This window comes from Muscardinus avellanarius, assembly GCF_963383645.1.
Source record: "Muscardinus avellanarius genome assembly, chromosome: 3".
NCBI lineage: Eukaryota > Metazoa > Chordata > Mammalia > Rodentia > Gliridae > Muscardinus > Muscardinus avellanarius.
The window spans coordinates 125,953,082-125,970,437 of NC_137788.1; the positions used below are offsets into that span (position 1 = coordinate 125,953,082).

Below are 17,356 nucleotides of genomic sequence, written 5' to 3' on the forward strand. Positions count from 1 at the left end.
GAGTCTAATCCAGAGCCTCAGGCCCGCAGCATCAAGGAAGGGGTCCTTTCTCACACAGAACCCATGGGCAGAGGGCAGAGAGGCAGTGCAGATAGGAGGTGTTCCAGAGGGCAGCAACAAAGTCGTGGAGGCCAGGTCTGCGTGTTTGAGGTATGGGAGGTGGGATGGGTTTGCTGGCGTCAGCGAGATGCAGGAGCAGAGCTTCTGTGTAACCTCAAGCAGGTGAGGCCTGTGAGCGCCAGTTCCCTTCATACTCATTACATAAACAACCTAAGCCTCGCGGGGTTTCCTGCGGGATTTAAGGGAAAGTAAGGGGCACCATGGCTGCCGCACAGTGGGTGATTACCAGTTCCTCCTGTCCTTGCTTGTCTTAACTCTGGGAGTCATCTAATGAAATCAGTGAACAACCCCAGAGGAAGCAGATACCACTGCCACTCTGCACCTAGCACTTTCTCTTCTGTACCGAATCCATGCTCAAGCAACTCCAAGAAGGTGGACTCGTGCACCTCTCACTTGTCAGATCCAGCCACAGTTGGCTAGTGTACTCCTGCACTCAAATACTGGTGTCCCTTCCTCCATCCTAGCCAAAGGGTCTGAGTTTGGGGCACAAAAGAAGAACCCAGTGTGGCAATCTAGCCTATTGGCCAGCTGCCCTTACCTTCATGGAGTCGTACAGCCGATCAGCAAAATACAGGGGCTTGTTCTGAATGCACTGAACTGTGGAGAGAAGAAAGGTGTCAGGGCGCGGCTGTTCATCCCTAGAGCACCACAGGGAGATGGGTCCTGACCCTGGGGCACTAACCAAATAATGTTATCTTTGTGTGTGTGTGCATGTGTGTGTGCACAGGTACTGGAGTCATTCAACCTCTAAGCAACACATCTCCAGCCCTTTAATTTTTTTTTTTTTTTGGAAACAAAGTCTTGGCTGCTGGAGTTTTGCTAATTTGCTGAGGCTGGCCTCAAACCAGCCAGAGACCATCTGATGCAACAGACTGCAGAAAGAAAAACCCAGTGACCTGGCAACTCTGAGATACTGAGCCCCACTGTGGTGCTCAACCAGGGTACGCCAAGGGCCACAAAGCCCCGCGGGCACGTGTGAGAACAGAGGCCCTCTCTTTGCATAAGGTCTTCCTCCTGCCTCGCAATGCTCTGCTCTACCCACTGCAGCCCTTCGTCAATTCCATATCCTTAAGTTGATATAATTGAGGTAATAAAGATATAAATGTATGATAACTGATTATTCAAATCAGGCATAGAAGCCATACCTCCCAAACACACTTGACTTAGGAGGGGGCCACTTGTTCTTTCTGACTGTGACTGTCCACTGGGAGCTGAGGTCCACTAGGGACCAATGGGATAACTTACTTACCCAGGTTCAGGAAAGCATTTTCCAGGTCTCCCTTGACCTCCTTCTTGATGCTTTCTAACATGTCATAGGGGCTGTAGCTCTTGTACCTATCAAAGACTAAGGCAGAACAACAATAATTACCACAGAACCACTGGTCAAACCACCCGCATAGCTACACACCAGACAAGAAGAAGGAACTGGGCAGGCACCTGCCCCAGGTGGCACTGCCCAGGCCACAGACGCCACCATCACCAGAAAGAGTACAGAGCGCCCAGCCAAGTCTCCTAATTCAACAGATATAGTGAGATAAAATGGACCTCAGACAAGAAGAGGAAGCAAGCTAAGTGCTAATCATGGGAAACACCTCAGTCAAAGAAGGATCCAGAATGAGAAAAGAAGGCAAGTGGATTTGGTGAAGAAAAGCAGGGGAGCCTGCAGGAGCGCCAAGAGGAGAGTGAGCCTGTCCTCACAGCCCAGCAGACGCCCTCCCCGCCCTCCTGAGAGCCCCCAGGTGTGGACAGCGTCAGGGTGACACCCACCCACCTTTCTGCAGGTGGCACACGCTCCGCTCCGTCATGATGCTGATCCACTTGGGAACGTCGGTCCCTTTCCTCTTCACTCCAGCATCGTAGAGATCCTATGAGCACAGCCAACCAGGAAAGGTTAACGCACCATCAGAACAAGGTTGTAAGAGATGCCAAGCAAAGAATCCAAAGCTACACATTCAAAATGCCGAATGAGAAAGGGTGATTGCAGTGTAGGCGTGGTCAAAACCTCACTGACTAGGTAAAAAAAATCTTTCTTATAAGTGACCTTTCTTAAGTACGTACAGACAGACACAAAAAAATATTTTTCAGGAGATTGGGGCTGTGCAAATCTCCTTTCTTGAACATGAAAGACGAAAGCTTTTCATATGTAGGAAGACTAAGACACTCTATTCATACAAAGAAGACACCCCTACCCGGGCTTCTCAGAGACCCCGAAAATAATAGAATAGGGAAAGGAGCCAGTCCATTTGCAGTTTCTGGAAAATGTAAAAGCTGTAAGGTATGCTGAGAATTGTAAGAGGGTCAGCCAGGCATGGGGGCACATGCTTGTAATCCTAATTCTTAAGAGGCTGAGACAGAAGGATCACAGGTTTGAGACCAGCCTCAGCAACTTCGACCCTCAGCAACTTAGCAAGACCCTGTTTCAAAAAATAAAAATAAAAAAATAAGAAGAGCTGGAAGTATAGCTCATAGGTAGACTACTCCTGGGTTCAATCCCCAGTACCACAAGTAAAATAAATAAATAAATAAATACATCAGACATACACACATAAATATATAAATGCAAGAATGTCAAGAAGAAAAAAGGTTTATACAAGGAATCCGCCACCATCTTCAAACCCAGTTTCTATACTGTATTTAACACTCTTCTCTATCTCTTGCTGAAAGTACTGTGCAGACTATGTTTAATTTTAAAACTAAAATGAATTTAAATTCATCTTTTCTGCATTGAGATAACTGTTGACCCTCTAGATAAGGAAATAGTTCAGCGCTGTCTCATTTGGCCTCACAAATTGTTTTCAATGATTATAACAAAGATTTAGTGAGCGAAAAAAGAAGAGATCTCCGCTGGCCTCCTCTGCTCCCGCCACAGCGGAGCAGAAAGCCTCCCTAGCCCTGGCCCTGCCTTCCCCATCTGTGCCCCCCACTCACTCTGTTGGCTGCACAGGCAAACCCACCCTGTGGACACTGGGCTTCCATCCAGGCAAAGCCTGAATGAGTGTCTGAGTCAGCTATCAGTCCAGTAATTAGTGCCAGCATGATAAGGGAATACCTTCTAATAAATACTGTTCCCAGAAAGGGAAAATGAAACTCATATTCTCAGACTGTTGTGGGCTTAAAATATGGACATGAATTTTATTTTTTATTTTTTGGTGGTAGTGGGGTTCCTGGAAGCCCTTCTACTTCCGGGCTATACTCCCAGACCTTTTTTTGTATATTTTTATTTGGAAACAGGGTCTCTTAAGCCAGTGCGGCTGGCTTCAAACCTGCGCGATGCGATCCTCCTGTCTCCACCTCCCAAGCACAGGGATTACAAGCGTGCGCCACCACGACCAGCTAGGACATGAATTTTTTTTTTCCAGTACTGGGGATTAAACCCAGGGGCATTCTTTGACATCCTCCCTTCCAAGGTGGAGCCTAATTCCCTTCCTATTATCTGCAAGCTAGAGTCAAGTAAATGCTCATTTCTTTTTTATTTTTCTTTCTTTTTTTTTTTTTTTGTGGAACAGAGGATGGAACCCAGGGGCATTCTATCTCCATGCTACACCCCTAGCCCTATTTTATTCCTTTATTTGGAAACAGGGTCTCACTAAGTTGCAGAGGGCCTCGCTAAGTTGCCAAGGCTGGCTGTGAATTTGCGATCCTCCGTCTCAGCCTCTCAAGTACTGAGATTATAAGTGTGTGCCACTATGCATGGCTTGGGGGTTCATTTCTAATGAACAAAGTATGACAGAAGAGAGAATGTATGGCTCTGGAACTAGGTTATAAAAGACTCTGGGACATTCTTCCTGGACCACTCTGAGGAAAGCCAGCAGCCATGCTGTGAGAACACCCAAGCAACCCTGTAGAGAGGCCTACCTGGAGAGCTACGAATGTCTCCTGCCAGCATAGGACTCACAGGGTGAGCCATCTTGGAAAGAGATCCCCCTGACCCCGTCAAGCCCACAGTGACCACAGCCCTGGCCAACGTTTTGTCTGCAACTTCACAGACACTCTGAGCTAGACCCACTGGCCAAGCCACTGTCCAATTCCCAGCCCACAGAGACTCAGAGATAATAACTGTGGTTTTAAGTCAGTATGTTTGGTGGTAACTTGTTACACAGAAATAGATGACTATACAGATTTACCCGAAAATAAAATCCAAACCTTAGAGCTTGATACTTACCCGGGCATCCTGGTCAATCAGTTCATAATCAATGACAGAACCATCCTCTGCTCTTCTGCCCTACAGGGGAAGAAAGAGGACGTCAGATCTATTTATGTGTGTATTTTAAAACCGAAAGTGTTTTCTCTCCAATTCGTGTAAGCACTATTAATTTCCTGAACAAATACCCAACTACAACTTTTCTTTTCACTTTGAATCTAAACGAGACCAACGGTTGTGAAACAGTCAAGGCAGTGAAGTGGCCGCCCCGCCTCACCATCACCCCATCACCGGCCTTCCTGGGTACCAGGCCTGGCCAAGCACCCTGCAGAATGCCCCTCCCCCAAAGAAAGCAGAAGACATTTAACCCTTTCCTTCAGAGACCTTGCAATCCAGATGGAGAAATGAGATTGAAACAAACGGTCGAAAAACAAGGCAAGCTCATGCATTAAGAAGCCATGAAAGAAGAGGGAAGGCAGAGCTCTCTCAGGGAGCAACATGGGCCAGGTCTGGGAAGAGTGGGTGGAGCCTGAGCTCAACCCAGAGCTGAAGAAAAGGCTGGTGAGGAGAGGCACGTTCTGCACACCACAGACAGCACGGGTAGAGGCAGCACATGCACTAGGCGGGCGTGGTGGCGCACTCTTGTAATCCTAGCATTTGGGAGGCTGAGACTGGAGGATCACAATTCGCGGACAGCCTCAGCTACTTAGTAAGGCCCTTTGCAACTCAGTGAGACCCTGTTTCAAAAAATAAAATACTAAAAAATATGGCTGGGGGTGTAGCTAGGAGGTAGAATGCCCCTGGGTTCCACCCCCAGTTCCACAAAAAAAAAAAAAGAAAGAAAGAAAGAAAAGAAAAGAAAAAAACGGAGAAGAGAAAGGAATAGGAAGGGTGCTTTCCTGTGGGCCTCGTGTGGCCTCAGGTAGAGGCAAAGTGACCTTCCCTAGGTCACACAGCACAAGTTGGCACATAAATCCAGTCTGGAACTTAGGATCTGCCCGTTCTTCCTCTGGCCCCCAAAGTCCAGTTGCCCACACAGTTTCTCAGGATAAGGAGCCCTATTATCCAAAACGACAGCTCTGCAGTGACGGTAAGAGCCCGCGGTTGGAAACGTAGGCAATTTCTGACGCAGGCACCAAGGCTTAGTTAATTTGCTCCTAAGTATAGAACGAGGCGTGAGGCTTGCCTTGGAGGCAGCAGGGCCAAAGAAACAAACCAAGAAACCAACCTTTGCGAGGGCGACCATCAGCTTGCGGAAGTCCCCAGACGTGTCAGAAACGATGTCCTTCTCCAGGTCAGTCTTGTACACTTGGGAAACGACACATCTGCTTTGAAGGTTCCTGCTGTGCAAACAGCACCCAGCCACCCTCCCACCCACTGAGGCCCCCAGTGCCACAGGAGCTCCGTACCCAAACCCGTGGGGAAGGCTCCCTCTCAGTCCGTTAGAGCCACGGTAAGGATCAGTGACAAGGGACAGAGAGGTCTAAATCAAATCAGGAGTCCTAAGGCTTAGTTTGACCAGGAACTCTTATAGTTAAAATATAGTTAAAATATGACAAGGGTGGTGTACCCTTGTCATCCCGGTACTTGGGAGGCTGAGACAGGAGGATTACAAGTTTGCAGCCAGCCTCAGCTACTTAGTGAGGTCCTCCGCAACTTAGTGAGACCCTGTTTCAAACTAAAGAATAAGAAATAGGGCTGGGGGTATAGCTCAGAGGTGGAATGCCCCTGGGTTCCATAAAAAAAATACAGTTGCTAGCCTTTTTGACTCTGAACTCATTTTAAACAAACAAAGAAAAAACTTGTAGAAACACACACTTATACTTTGTTATTAACAAACTGAGAAAACAAACCATGGCAAACTACTTTTGAATGAATTTGTATTTCATTATTTAAAATAGTTTCCACACAGGTGTAAGTTGCGTTATTTATTCTGCCCACTGCCTCCTGTGCTGCGGGGTACACAGAGGTCCACAGGTCCTCTGTAATCATTCTCCTACTATCCAGAGCTAGGGCTCACTCAGGCAGGCACTGAATGGCACCCAGTACATGGGACCCCAGTACAAGACCTCCTTCTCCCTCTTACATCTAATAGCTGGGCATGGTGGTGCATGCCTGTAATCCCAGTACTTAGAAGGCTGACACAGGAGAATCACAGGTTTGAGGACAGTTTCAACAAGTAGTGAGACTCTCATCAACCTATTGAGACGTTGTTTAAAAAAAAAAAAAATAGGGCCGGAGGAGTAGCTCAGTAGAATGCCCCTGGGTTCAACCTAGTACCATGAAAAAAAAATAAATAGATTTTGTTTCCTTTTCTTCCTATCTATCCTATCTATCCTTCTGCTAAAGTTCTAGTGAAATTCAGGTGGCAAACCTGGACCATGTCCAATCTTGCCTGAAAGGCAAAGATGCCGGCTACTGCAACATATCTAAAATCTGAGCATCCATCCCCAACATTAGCCCAGGACGCCATGATGGAGTCACAGGACCTGGGCAGAGAGGGGAACGCAGACATAAGGCTACTCACTTTCCTTATAGACTCTGTTAATTTCCTGCAGTTCCTGGTTGGTTCTCGAGCAGATGATCTCAATGAGGGAGTCCTCATCAGTTCCCAGCCCCTGTGAACCAAGATGCACAGACATCAGCAAACTTCCTCCTTATTGGCCTACTTTCTCATCTCCAACAGGTATATTGCAAACATGGATTGGGTCTGTTAGCATTTTTCTTTCTACAGTTCCATGGCATAATCTGTAATACATTCCTCTGCACAAAATAATATTTTCTATTCCTTTAAAAAATGCTTCCCAGCTGGGTGTGATAGCACATACCCATAATCCCAGTACTTGTGAGACCGAGAAAGGAAGATTGTAGGTTCACAACCAGCCTCAGCAACATAGCAAGGTTCTCAGCAACTTAGTGAGACTCTGTTTCAAAGCAAAAAATAAAAAGGGGTAGTATGCCTAAGGCAGAGACAGTATGCCCTTGGGTTCAATCCCCAGTACTGAGAGAGAGAGAGAGAGAAAGAACGGAGGGAGGGAGGGAGGAAGGAAAGGAAGAAGAGGACGGGAGGAGGGAAAAAATTTTAAAAATGCTTCCCCAGGACACAAGATGGTATAAGTGGCATGTTTGAATTTAACTGTGTTAAAACAAACAAAAAAAATGAATGAGAATGGGAATAAATAGCAACAAAATACACCAAAATATTGAAAGTGGTTGCCTCCTGATGATGGCTTTGTAAAGTAACTCTTTCTTCCTCCTAATTTTACTTTGTTTTTCTGTAATACTCAATCACTATTATAATAGCTGGGAATAGGCTTTCTACCCCCAGGCTACACTCCCAGAACTATTTTATACTTTATTTGGAAACAGGGTCTCACTAAGTTGCTGAGAGCCTCACTGAGTACCTGAGGCTGGCTTCGAACCTACATGATCCTCCTGTCTCAGCCTCCCAAGCATGGGGATTACAACCGTGCGCCACCACGCCTGGCTTTAGCAACTCTTTTTACTAATCTAAAATAAAGGAATACAAAAATTTGAATCTGGGCTTGGTGGTGCACCTGTAATTCCAGTACTTGGAAGCCTGAGACAGTAAGATCACAGGTTCAAGGATAGCCTCAGAAACTTAGTGGGGCTGCCAGAAACTTAGACTGTTTCAAAACAAAAAATTAAAAGGGCCAGGGTAGATCTTGGAGGTAGAATGCTCCTTAGTTCAGTTCCAGTGTCACAAAAATAAGAAAGAAGGAAATTTGATGCTGTCATTTGCAGCCAGCATCCATCTTCTTACCAGAGAAAAGTACAGCTGAGATAAAATTTTTAGCTTCTTGTCTTTGAAATGTAAAATTGGGTTAATGTTAAAAATTTCATTTTTGTGCTTCTATTTTTGCTTGATTATCATACACTCTTTGGGCATTTTAGGGAAGCAAAGGAAAATAATGAAGTGCCAAATAAACCTAGGTACCAACACTTTATTAAGGAGTAAGAGTTTGATGAGTGATTTAATATATACACTTTTGAGTATGCCAGACAGCTTGAAAGGACTCAGTGAAATGTGTATTTCAAAGCTGGCTTCATGATCAAAGTCAAGATTTAATAATCAGGATTCTCTAATACTTGTCTTCCCAAATATGAAAATATCACTTTGAACTAAGTAGAATTACAACTGTTTAAAATGTAAATCAATTATAAGGTGTTAATACAATGAGAAACTTCCTTATCCACATGAAAAGTATGTCAGCTATTAATTAAACTTATTGGAGTTTATAGGCCCCTGAAAATGTGGTTCGCAGCATCTAAGCTAAGCCTCAGGTGAATGGCTTAATTTTGAATATTATTTGTAATCTAATCTTTGAGCCAATGGCTCTTCTTCCAGGGTTTTTAATCGTGATTTGTAGAGGTTCCACCAAAGCCAAGAATCCTTCCCTTATTAGCAAAAGGTCCACACAGCATTCTACGTAGATGCTATAAAATGACTACCAAGCATCTCTGAATATTTTACGGAGGAGCAGTTTTTCAACCTCAAGGATGATAGAAATGTAGTCTAAAAGTAACTAATGTTTTGAAAGAAATGCTAAATCTTGACACTGTAGGAAGGAAAAACAGGCTTAGAACTATATGATTTGTTTCCTCGGTCAATGATATGCCAGTGTTAATATCCGAGAATTCTAACAGTAATTTCATCTCTGCATTTCAAGGTGACCTTGGTAATTTCCAAAACTCAGACCAAGCTTCCCTCAAATTACCCACGATTCCTGTCACAAGGGCAACTGCTCTTGGAACATATGGTAAATACTGCCACCGGTATCGCCACAAGTCAAAACAGACTTTTTTTTAACCGTAGTTCAGTAATGTCACTTCAAGCTCTATTCATTTCAGAGGGGTACTCAACTGTGATGGCTAATGGAAGAGCTGGCACGAGGTCAAAGCTTTAGCAGTTAGAGCACCTTTCACTGGGTCCAATTACATAGATTCCAACAGTGAATGACAGCGCAAATGGGTCAGCTTCAAGTCACGAATACCCGGTAATAGATACTAGTAAAACCACATCAATTGCAACTAGGTGGAATCTGGATGAAAATAAGGTAAACCCATCTGAAGTGTTGATGGTCAGGAGAAACTTAGGCAATGCTGGCTCCTGCGTGGCTCCAAAGGCCCAAGGACTCAGTATTCAGAGGCGCTCTCTTATCAAGCCACGTCATTAAGCGTTGCTGACATGTTACCTTTCTTAATTATATCTCTCCTGCAGTATACACTTCGTAGGACACCCAGAACAAGTATGCTCAAATAAAATGGGCATGAACTGAAGGAAGACAGAGATTTAACAGCAAATCTTGAAGCAGCCCTGAGCCATTGGGTCTGGGGCCCTTGAAATGTCCCGTGTGTGAAGCAGCCTCTCTCTCAAGGTGCTCTCTGGGAGAAGAATGACAACTGAACTGTGGCATTAGCTCTGGTGACAGGCTTACAGCTCGGTCTGTTCACAACTCAGAGACATTGGCATCACAGAAAACTCACTCAGAATAAAAAATCAAAACTATGACGTCCCCCACCCCCACCCCCCGCCACGAAGGCTTTACCCTGTTGCATCAGCAGAGGGCAGTATCAGATTACTCAAAGCAGCACAAACGCACACTGTGAAAAGGGTCCATATGCTCTGCAGTTACATACATTTATGCATCTACTACATTTAAAAAAAATCTGATATTTTAGGTATGAACAAAATTTAGAGGATTTCCAACCTAGAAATTTTGCTGATAACCTAAACTTCTAAGTTCAAAATAACTTCACAAAAGAGATAATATGCACTGCAAGACTGACCATTCACAATCTAAAATCACCTCTAATGTGCAGTGTGCTGCTCTGGTATTGCCAGGATTTGAAATAAACAATGAAATCTGACAGAGAAGGTCAGAGCTGAAAGAGAGGCCCATGAAAGCGTGGGCAGAATTCGCAAGCTCCTCCTAACAAAGCAATGAGTTTTTCTTTCTCTTTAATATCACAACACATCTTTTAAGGAGGAAGTGTAATCAAGGAAGTAGTTTTCCCAAATGGCATTCCAATCACCCAGGTGCCAAGTAGAAGCAGCTGGTAACTGGCTTCTCAACAACATGAAATTTCTTGCAGTCTTAAAAAAAAGTAATTGAAATATTTTTGGTACAAATCCTGAAACTTATAAGCTTCAGTTCATTAAAAAAAAAAAAAAAAGATTCCAAATGAGAATTCAACAAAACTGAAAATCACCTAATTACACTCAGAAAGCTATAATTCACAAATATTAGTAGCAGATTGACAAAGCTGATATCTCACATGTGTTTACCTTCATGGAGGCTTTTAGTTCAGAAGCATCGTACTGAGCAGGTGTCTTCAATAGCCCCAAAATCACTGTCTCCAGGTGGCCAGATAAGGCTGACTTCAGTGCTGACGGAAGTTCCTGTAGAGAAACAGGCAATCACATAGGAAACATCACTGGCGAGCAATATTCACTTTAAAACTGCCGAGTGAGAAAAACAAAGCAAGAGGACTGTTTGCAAAGCAGGTTGGGGGCCTTTGACCACGCTGGGGTCAGACTCCCCCAACGGCTTCCCTTCATTGGACACAGGTGACAGAAACCTAATGACCAGGTTTTGCTGTAAGCAAATCCTTTAGAAGCTGAGCTGACTGCGTCTTCCCTAATCACTCCAGCTAGAGTGGCACGCAACTCCTCAGGGGGTTCCAGGTGGGAGAGGGGACGGCAGCAAAGGGCATAGGGGTTCTGTACATGGACAGAAGTGAGAGAGAAACCCCTCACCTGTACACTCAACATGAGGTAATAAGCCAGGTGCTGGCACCTGTCTGTAATCACAAGGCAGAAGGATCACAGGTTCGAGGCCAGCCTCAGCAACTTAATATGCGCTAATAAAATTACAATTAAAAAACACATAACACATGAAAAAAAATAAGTAAAAAGAAAAATAAGCTCTGAGTGTGGAGGTCCCCAGGACACATGTGAGAGTGCTAGCACCTGGGGCAGAGGCACCTTCTGGTGTAAGATCCCGGCCAAGGAGGACGTGGCTGGAACTGGGGCCTCCTGGGAAACAGAGTCCTTGTGGCTGCTGAGAGTCTGCAAAAGTGCATTAGCAGCTGCCCAGGGTGGTGCCTCAAAGCCTCCAGAAGGAACCGCAGGCGCCAACATGGCTGGAGTGGGTTATGAAGCTTCCCCGGACAAAACACTCCATCTCATACAAGAAACATCAATTTGTCCATGCTAAATTAGGACCGTGTTAACGGAGACAATGGGGAGCCAAAGCCCTGGGGCCCCTGACTTCGCTGCTGCCTGCTCCATCATAAGGATTCCACTGTCATCATGAGCCCAGTGTTTAAGTAAGAGGTCTGACGCTCCTTATATGCAAACAGATAACTCTAATTCAATGTAGCTTTTACAGATGCTTCCTGGATGAACTCTACCACTGCAATTATTTTCTTCTGTCTTTCCACTGTTTTCTTCTCTCCCCACTTTCCTTCCCTCCTGCAGTAGCACTCATGACACCTATGTGTGGAGCCCCGGGAGGCGCCTCCTGAAAGCTCTAAGAAGTGGAGTGCAGCTTGCTGCAGAGACGGCCTTCTCAAGCCATGCACATGTCTCAAGTACGTTAGAACTGACGTGGACAGGAGAAACCGTGGCCCAGACCTTCCACCACCTACTTGTCTCCGTTACCCAGTGTCCTAAGAACACATGGCACCTAGGAGGGGGTTTTCAAAGCAAAACATCCCAATTTTTGCTCAAGTTTTCCAATCTGGAACTGTGAGGTCAGGGGATCCCACATCTAACCCACCCCTGACATTCCCCAGTGCTGTTCTCTGTTCAAACTTCAAATGGCATCTGGGCACCTACTGGCTTCCTCACTTCTGAAACCCTATGGGTATTCGACTTCTCATTTCTTATCATGGTCAGCACCAGGCTTTGTGCTTAATGAAAATTCCAGAAATGACTGATTAAAAAAGCATTTTCAAGCCAGGTGTGATGGCACATGCTTATAATCCCAGTGCTTGGGAGGCTGAGACAGGAGGATCACACAGGTTTGAAGCCAGCCTCAGCTACTTAGTGAGGCTCTCAGCAACTTAGTGAGACCCTGTTTCCAAATAAAATAGAAAATAGGTCTGGGAGTATAGCCCAGAGGTAGAAAGTCTCCGGGTTCCACCCCCAGTACCACCAAAAAAAAAAAACAAAACAAGACCATTTTCAACATAATAAAACCTTGCACCTGACATTTACTTAAACATGAAACAAGCAACCAAGCAAACAAAACTCCTCTTCTCTCAGCTCCTCTCCACGCCAGCCAGCTGTGCCCAGGTCTTCAAACTCACAACCCAACCAGGGCAGCCTGGTTCCACAGCATCACAGTGCTCTGCAAACAGCTCACAGGGCTTCCGGGATTTCCTTCAGAAGCTTTCAAGTAGTTATGAGTGTTTCTGTAAAAGTAAAAGTCTCCCTAGCCAAAGGCTGAGGGGCCACTAAGAATTCATAGGAAGCCGGGTGTGGTGGTGCATGCTTGTAATCCCCACGCTTGGGAGGTGGAGACAGGAGGATTGCACAGGTTTGAAGCCAGCCTTGCTGGCTTAAGAGACCCTGTTTCCAATATATATATATACATAAAAGGCCTGGTAGCCCGGAAGTAGAAAGGTTTCCAGGAACCCCAGTACCACCAAAAAAAAAAAAAAAAAATCCATAGGAAGCCAGGCATGGTGACCACGCATGCCTGTGATTTCAGCCCTTGGGAGGCTGAATATCACAGGTTGGAAACCAGCCTCAGCAACTTAGCAAGATTTCGTTTCAAATTTTAAAAGAAACACACACACACACACACACACACACACACACACACACACATGAAAAGGGCTGGGTAGGTAGAATGTCCCTGGGTTCAACCCCCAGTACCAAAAACAAAGGACTGGAGTGTAGCTTGGAGAGCAAATGTTCCTGGGTTCAATCCTCAATTTTAAAATAGAATCCATGGGCAGTGCACAGAAAAGCCTGTGTTGTTGCTAACCCCCACCAAGATTCTGGCAATATCTTCTATCCAACAGGGTGTGTAAGAGCTTTGTTCTCCATGTATCCCATCTGAAATCCAGATCCGGGCCTCCATGTTTGTGAATCCGTAAGGTGTTCCAGACCGCACTCTGCAAGCGTCAGGCTGAATGAGCAAGTATTTGCCTACTGTCCAAAGCGGTGGACCTTCTGCTCCAACAGAAACTTGGCTCTCCTAGCTCATAAATCCTTCGGGGAAGCTGCAGAAATAAAACACTCCCCTCTATGCCTCACTAAGGAAGATTTAATATAAGCCTAGTAGAAGAAGAATTTTAATTCTTATGGGATGAAAGAAGCCAGCTGCTTTCCTATTTCTGTCCTTTCCAACTGTGCTGGGGAGTGAAGGAGGGGGCTACGGCAAGACTCGACCTGCAGCTCCCAGGACGCTGGTGGCCGTGTCAATCCTCCAGACAGAAAGTCGCTTCCAGAGTCTTTCCAGCTCACCTCTAGGAGCTGGGAGTGAAAGCCCTCGTCAAACGGGAGCCGCAGGAAGCCACTCTTACTGCACCGCCCGAGAATAAATCAAAAGCTTTTAATAGCAAGAAGTTAAAAATAAAACAACATATCCTTAAAATAAAAATTCCTAGCACTGCAACAAAATAAGGGATGAATAAGCGCTGGCTGCTCCTTAAACACTAGTGGACAAGCAAGCACACAGAGTCTTTAAGTCGTGGAAGATAGTGTGTTGAAGACAGTCTGGTAAAGACCAAACAAATGCACTGCCAACTACACCCATCACGGAAAAACTCCTAAGCATTCAAGTGTTTTGTTTTGTTTTTAAGAATGGGAGGAGGTATTAGGATCAGAACTGGGGACAAGCTAGAGTCCTAAAGTTAAATTAGAAACAGCTTATCAAGAGTAGGCAGAAGCCGGCCATGGTGGCACATACTTGTAACCCCAGTACTTGGGAAGCTGAGGCAGGAGGATCGCAGTTCAGGATTACCCTCAGCAGCTGAGCAAAGCCTTGTTTCTTTTTTTTTTTGGTGTTCCTGGGGGTGGAACCCAGAGGCTTTTCTACCTCCGGGCTATATCCCCAGACCTATTTTATACTTTATTTGGAAACAGGGTCTCACTAAGTTGCTGAGAGCCTCACTAAGCAGTTGAGGCTGGCTTTGAAAACTGTGTGATCCTCCTGTCTCAGCCTCCCAAGCACGGGATTACAAGTATGCGCCACCGTGCCCGGCTGCAAAACCTTGTTTCTAAATAAATAAATAAATAAATAAATAAATAAATAAATAAATAAGGGCTGGGGTGCAGCTTGGAGGTAGAATGTTCCTGGGTTCAATACCCAGCACCTTAAAAAAAAAAAGTAAAAAAAGAAAACAGGAAAAGTTAAAGATGAAATGAGCTGGTACTGAGCACAATGCCTGGCACTAAGACACCAATAATTCATTCAATAAAAGGCACCCATAATTATCACTGTTGTCATTCTTTACTCCTTCCCAACTCTCTCTCCCCAGAACTGCTGCCTCCACATATGCTGGAATGGAATAACAGGGTGTTGGAATAAAGGGTACTGTCTTCATACACGAGCTCCCTCTTACAAGGATATAAGATAGATATCCACAGGTTCTAGAAGGCTCTGGCTGGTGTGAGTCACAACTCAGAAAAAGAAAAGCAACGTCTAAGGAAGTGAAATTCAGTAAGGCGTGCCCTCCAGCCCCCAAACTGCCCATACCTTTTTGGTCCTTCTCTGGTAGGCGAAGGCAATATCCTGTCTCTGAGCATTGCTGCGGTTAGTCAAAATGTTGACGATGGTGACCTCATCGACACCTACGGAAACACAAGTTGTAGAGAGTTACGCAACCATTATTCTTACAATTGGGCTTAGATAGAAGGGTGCAGGCAGAGTTTTGCAAACAGACATACCAGAATATCAAGATTAGTTTTCTCTTTTATGGTCAGTGCGCTACCACCTGAAATGTACACCCTCTTTTCATTTCTATTCCTGGAAGCCTCAAACCTCAAGCCTACATGGACCTTTTAAATATCTGTACTAAAAAACTTATTTTATTCATAAACCAGTTTCTAAAATCAACAGTAGGAGGAACATTTGTGCAGCTTTAGCGGTCAAATGGAACAAGATTTAGAAGGATTTTAAAGGAAGGTCTCCAAATTGCTCTTTAACTGGGGATTTAATAGACAGTAACTGCAAAATGAATTAATAGAGACAATTATTTATATTTATTACAGGATTATGGCTGTATAAGCAGCTAGGTATAATTTCTATAATTATAGAAACTGCGGTGACAAATGAGTCAGATTTAATATGACAGTTGTATTTTAAGAGCATAATTGATTAATGTAATCATGATTATTGAAGACTAATGTATTTTGTAAGGAAAATAAACGTTCCACTGCCTTTAATCTTCAATAGGCAATTTTAATAATCAATTTTATAACTTTATTAAAAAGAGTAAGTGTTTTAATCTAAATTAAATCTAAATTGGGAGTTTTGAAGTGCCACCAAAATATTTTAGTACCTATTTTAATTGGAACATGTGTATTTACAAAGATAAGCAATGCCTTCTGGTATCTGAAAGTTTCCAATTTTCTATCAGAAATACTCCCAACATGCATTTAACTTAAGAAAGCATGATTTTAGGGATTCGGAATGTGAAAGGTCTCTCTCCCGACTGATTATGAACTTTGTTTAATAAAAAGGAAAAGTCTTTGCAATAACTGGCTAGGTAATTCCAGGATGACAGAGCAGAGTCTCTAAGCCCACAAGGTCACTCGCAAACTGCAAATAGCCTGGCTTAAAGGAAATCAGAGGAGTCCCACAGAACAGAAAGGCCAGGACGGTAATGCTTTGAGGCAAAAGCAATGAGCAGACCAACAGAGGTTTCTTGACCTCTCAAGTATGTTAGAAAGATCAAAAGCACAAAGTTCAAATTTCTGGGTATAAAAATAACATTTAAAAAAATTATATACTTACTCATTTCAAAGTGAGTTCATACCAATATGTTGGTTATCTCAACTGAAACATCTATAATTTAGTTGTGATTTCGAGAGTAGCCAATGTAAACATTGAAATCCAACTGCTATATATGAGTCAGCTTCAAAGATGATTATTTCAGCCTCGTACATGGTATCAAAAAATAAAGAAGGGGGCTCTGTCCAGTAAGAGACCGATTAAATGTTCTTTTGTCCACATAATAGAATACTATGTATTTGTTTAAGATAATGGCATAGAGTTATTGATATAAAAATTATTCACAATATACTATTAAGTAGGCAAAAAAATCAGGTTGTAAAACAGTGTGCTTAGGACAACCTTAATTTTATAAAATTCATACGCATGTACAAGAAAATACGTGGAAGCCATTATACAAAAAAAAAATCTTTTTGGTGGTACTGGGGATTGAACCCAGAAATATTCTACCTCTGAGATACACCCCCAGCCCTATTTTATTTTTTACTTTTGAAACAAGGAGGGTCTCACAAAGTTGCAGAGGGCCTCACTAAGTTGCTGCTGAGGCTGGCTGTCAACCTGTGATCTTCCAAGTACAGGGATTATAGGCATGCGCCACCACACCCAGCTTATATCCAAATTTGAACTTGAGGAGCGAGATGATTATTTGTATTCTAAAAGTTCACCATAGTAACCATAAAAATGATTTTTTAAATACACAGTGAATGGCGTGCAGTCATTGATCTAGAATCAAGAAGTAACCTAAACCTCCCCTAGGAGACAGCACCCACTATATATAGTCTGAAGGAATCTACATGTGTTTTACTTAAATTATTTATCAAGCAAACAGCCACTGAGCTGCAGTATTCAATATGCTGGGACTCTACACATGTAACGTTGGATGCATTACACACATGCTCATGCCAGGAACTACTGAGAAACTGCCCCCCAAAAACCTCACCCACATTGGCTACTCCCAAACATGCATGTTCCAAATTGAGCTGGAAAGAGAAACTAATCAGCGAGCCTGGGACAAATGCCTACCTGAGGCCACTTAAGGGATGTCCTATGTTAAAACCAAGAATACACAGGCCTGCCATTGGACCTGAGCCATAGTATCTGC

The 17,356-nt window shown here is 44.0% G+C and overlaps 1 protein-coding gene across 1 annotated transcript in view; it reads right to left on the reverse strand.

Annotated features, from left to right (window-relative positions):
• ANXA2 (annexin A2) overlaps positions 1-17,356 on the reverse strand; it is a gene marked incomplete at its 5' end in the record, with an annotated part of 35,032 nt that overhangs the window by 1,830 nt on the left and 15,846 nt on the right. Inside the window, 8 exons of the mRNA XM_080692109.1 lie at positions 659-717; positions 1,370-1,465; positions 1,892-1,985; positions 4,283-4,342; positions 5,490-5,569; positions 6,789-6,879; positions 10,572-10,685; positions 14,998-15,092. Of these exons, the coding sequence (XP_080548235.1) occupies positions 659-717; positions 1,370-1,465; positions 1,892-1,985; positions 4,283-4,342; positions 5,490-5,569; positions 6,789-6,879; positions 10,572-10,685; positions 14,998-15,092 (689 nt within the window). The remainder of the gene's footprint in view (positions 1-658; positions 718-1,369; positions 1,466-1,891; positions 1,986-4,282; positions 4,343-5,489; positions 5,570-6,788; positions 6,880-10,571; positions 10,686-14,997; positions 15,093-17,356) is intronic.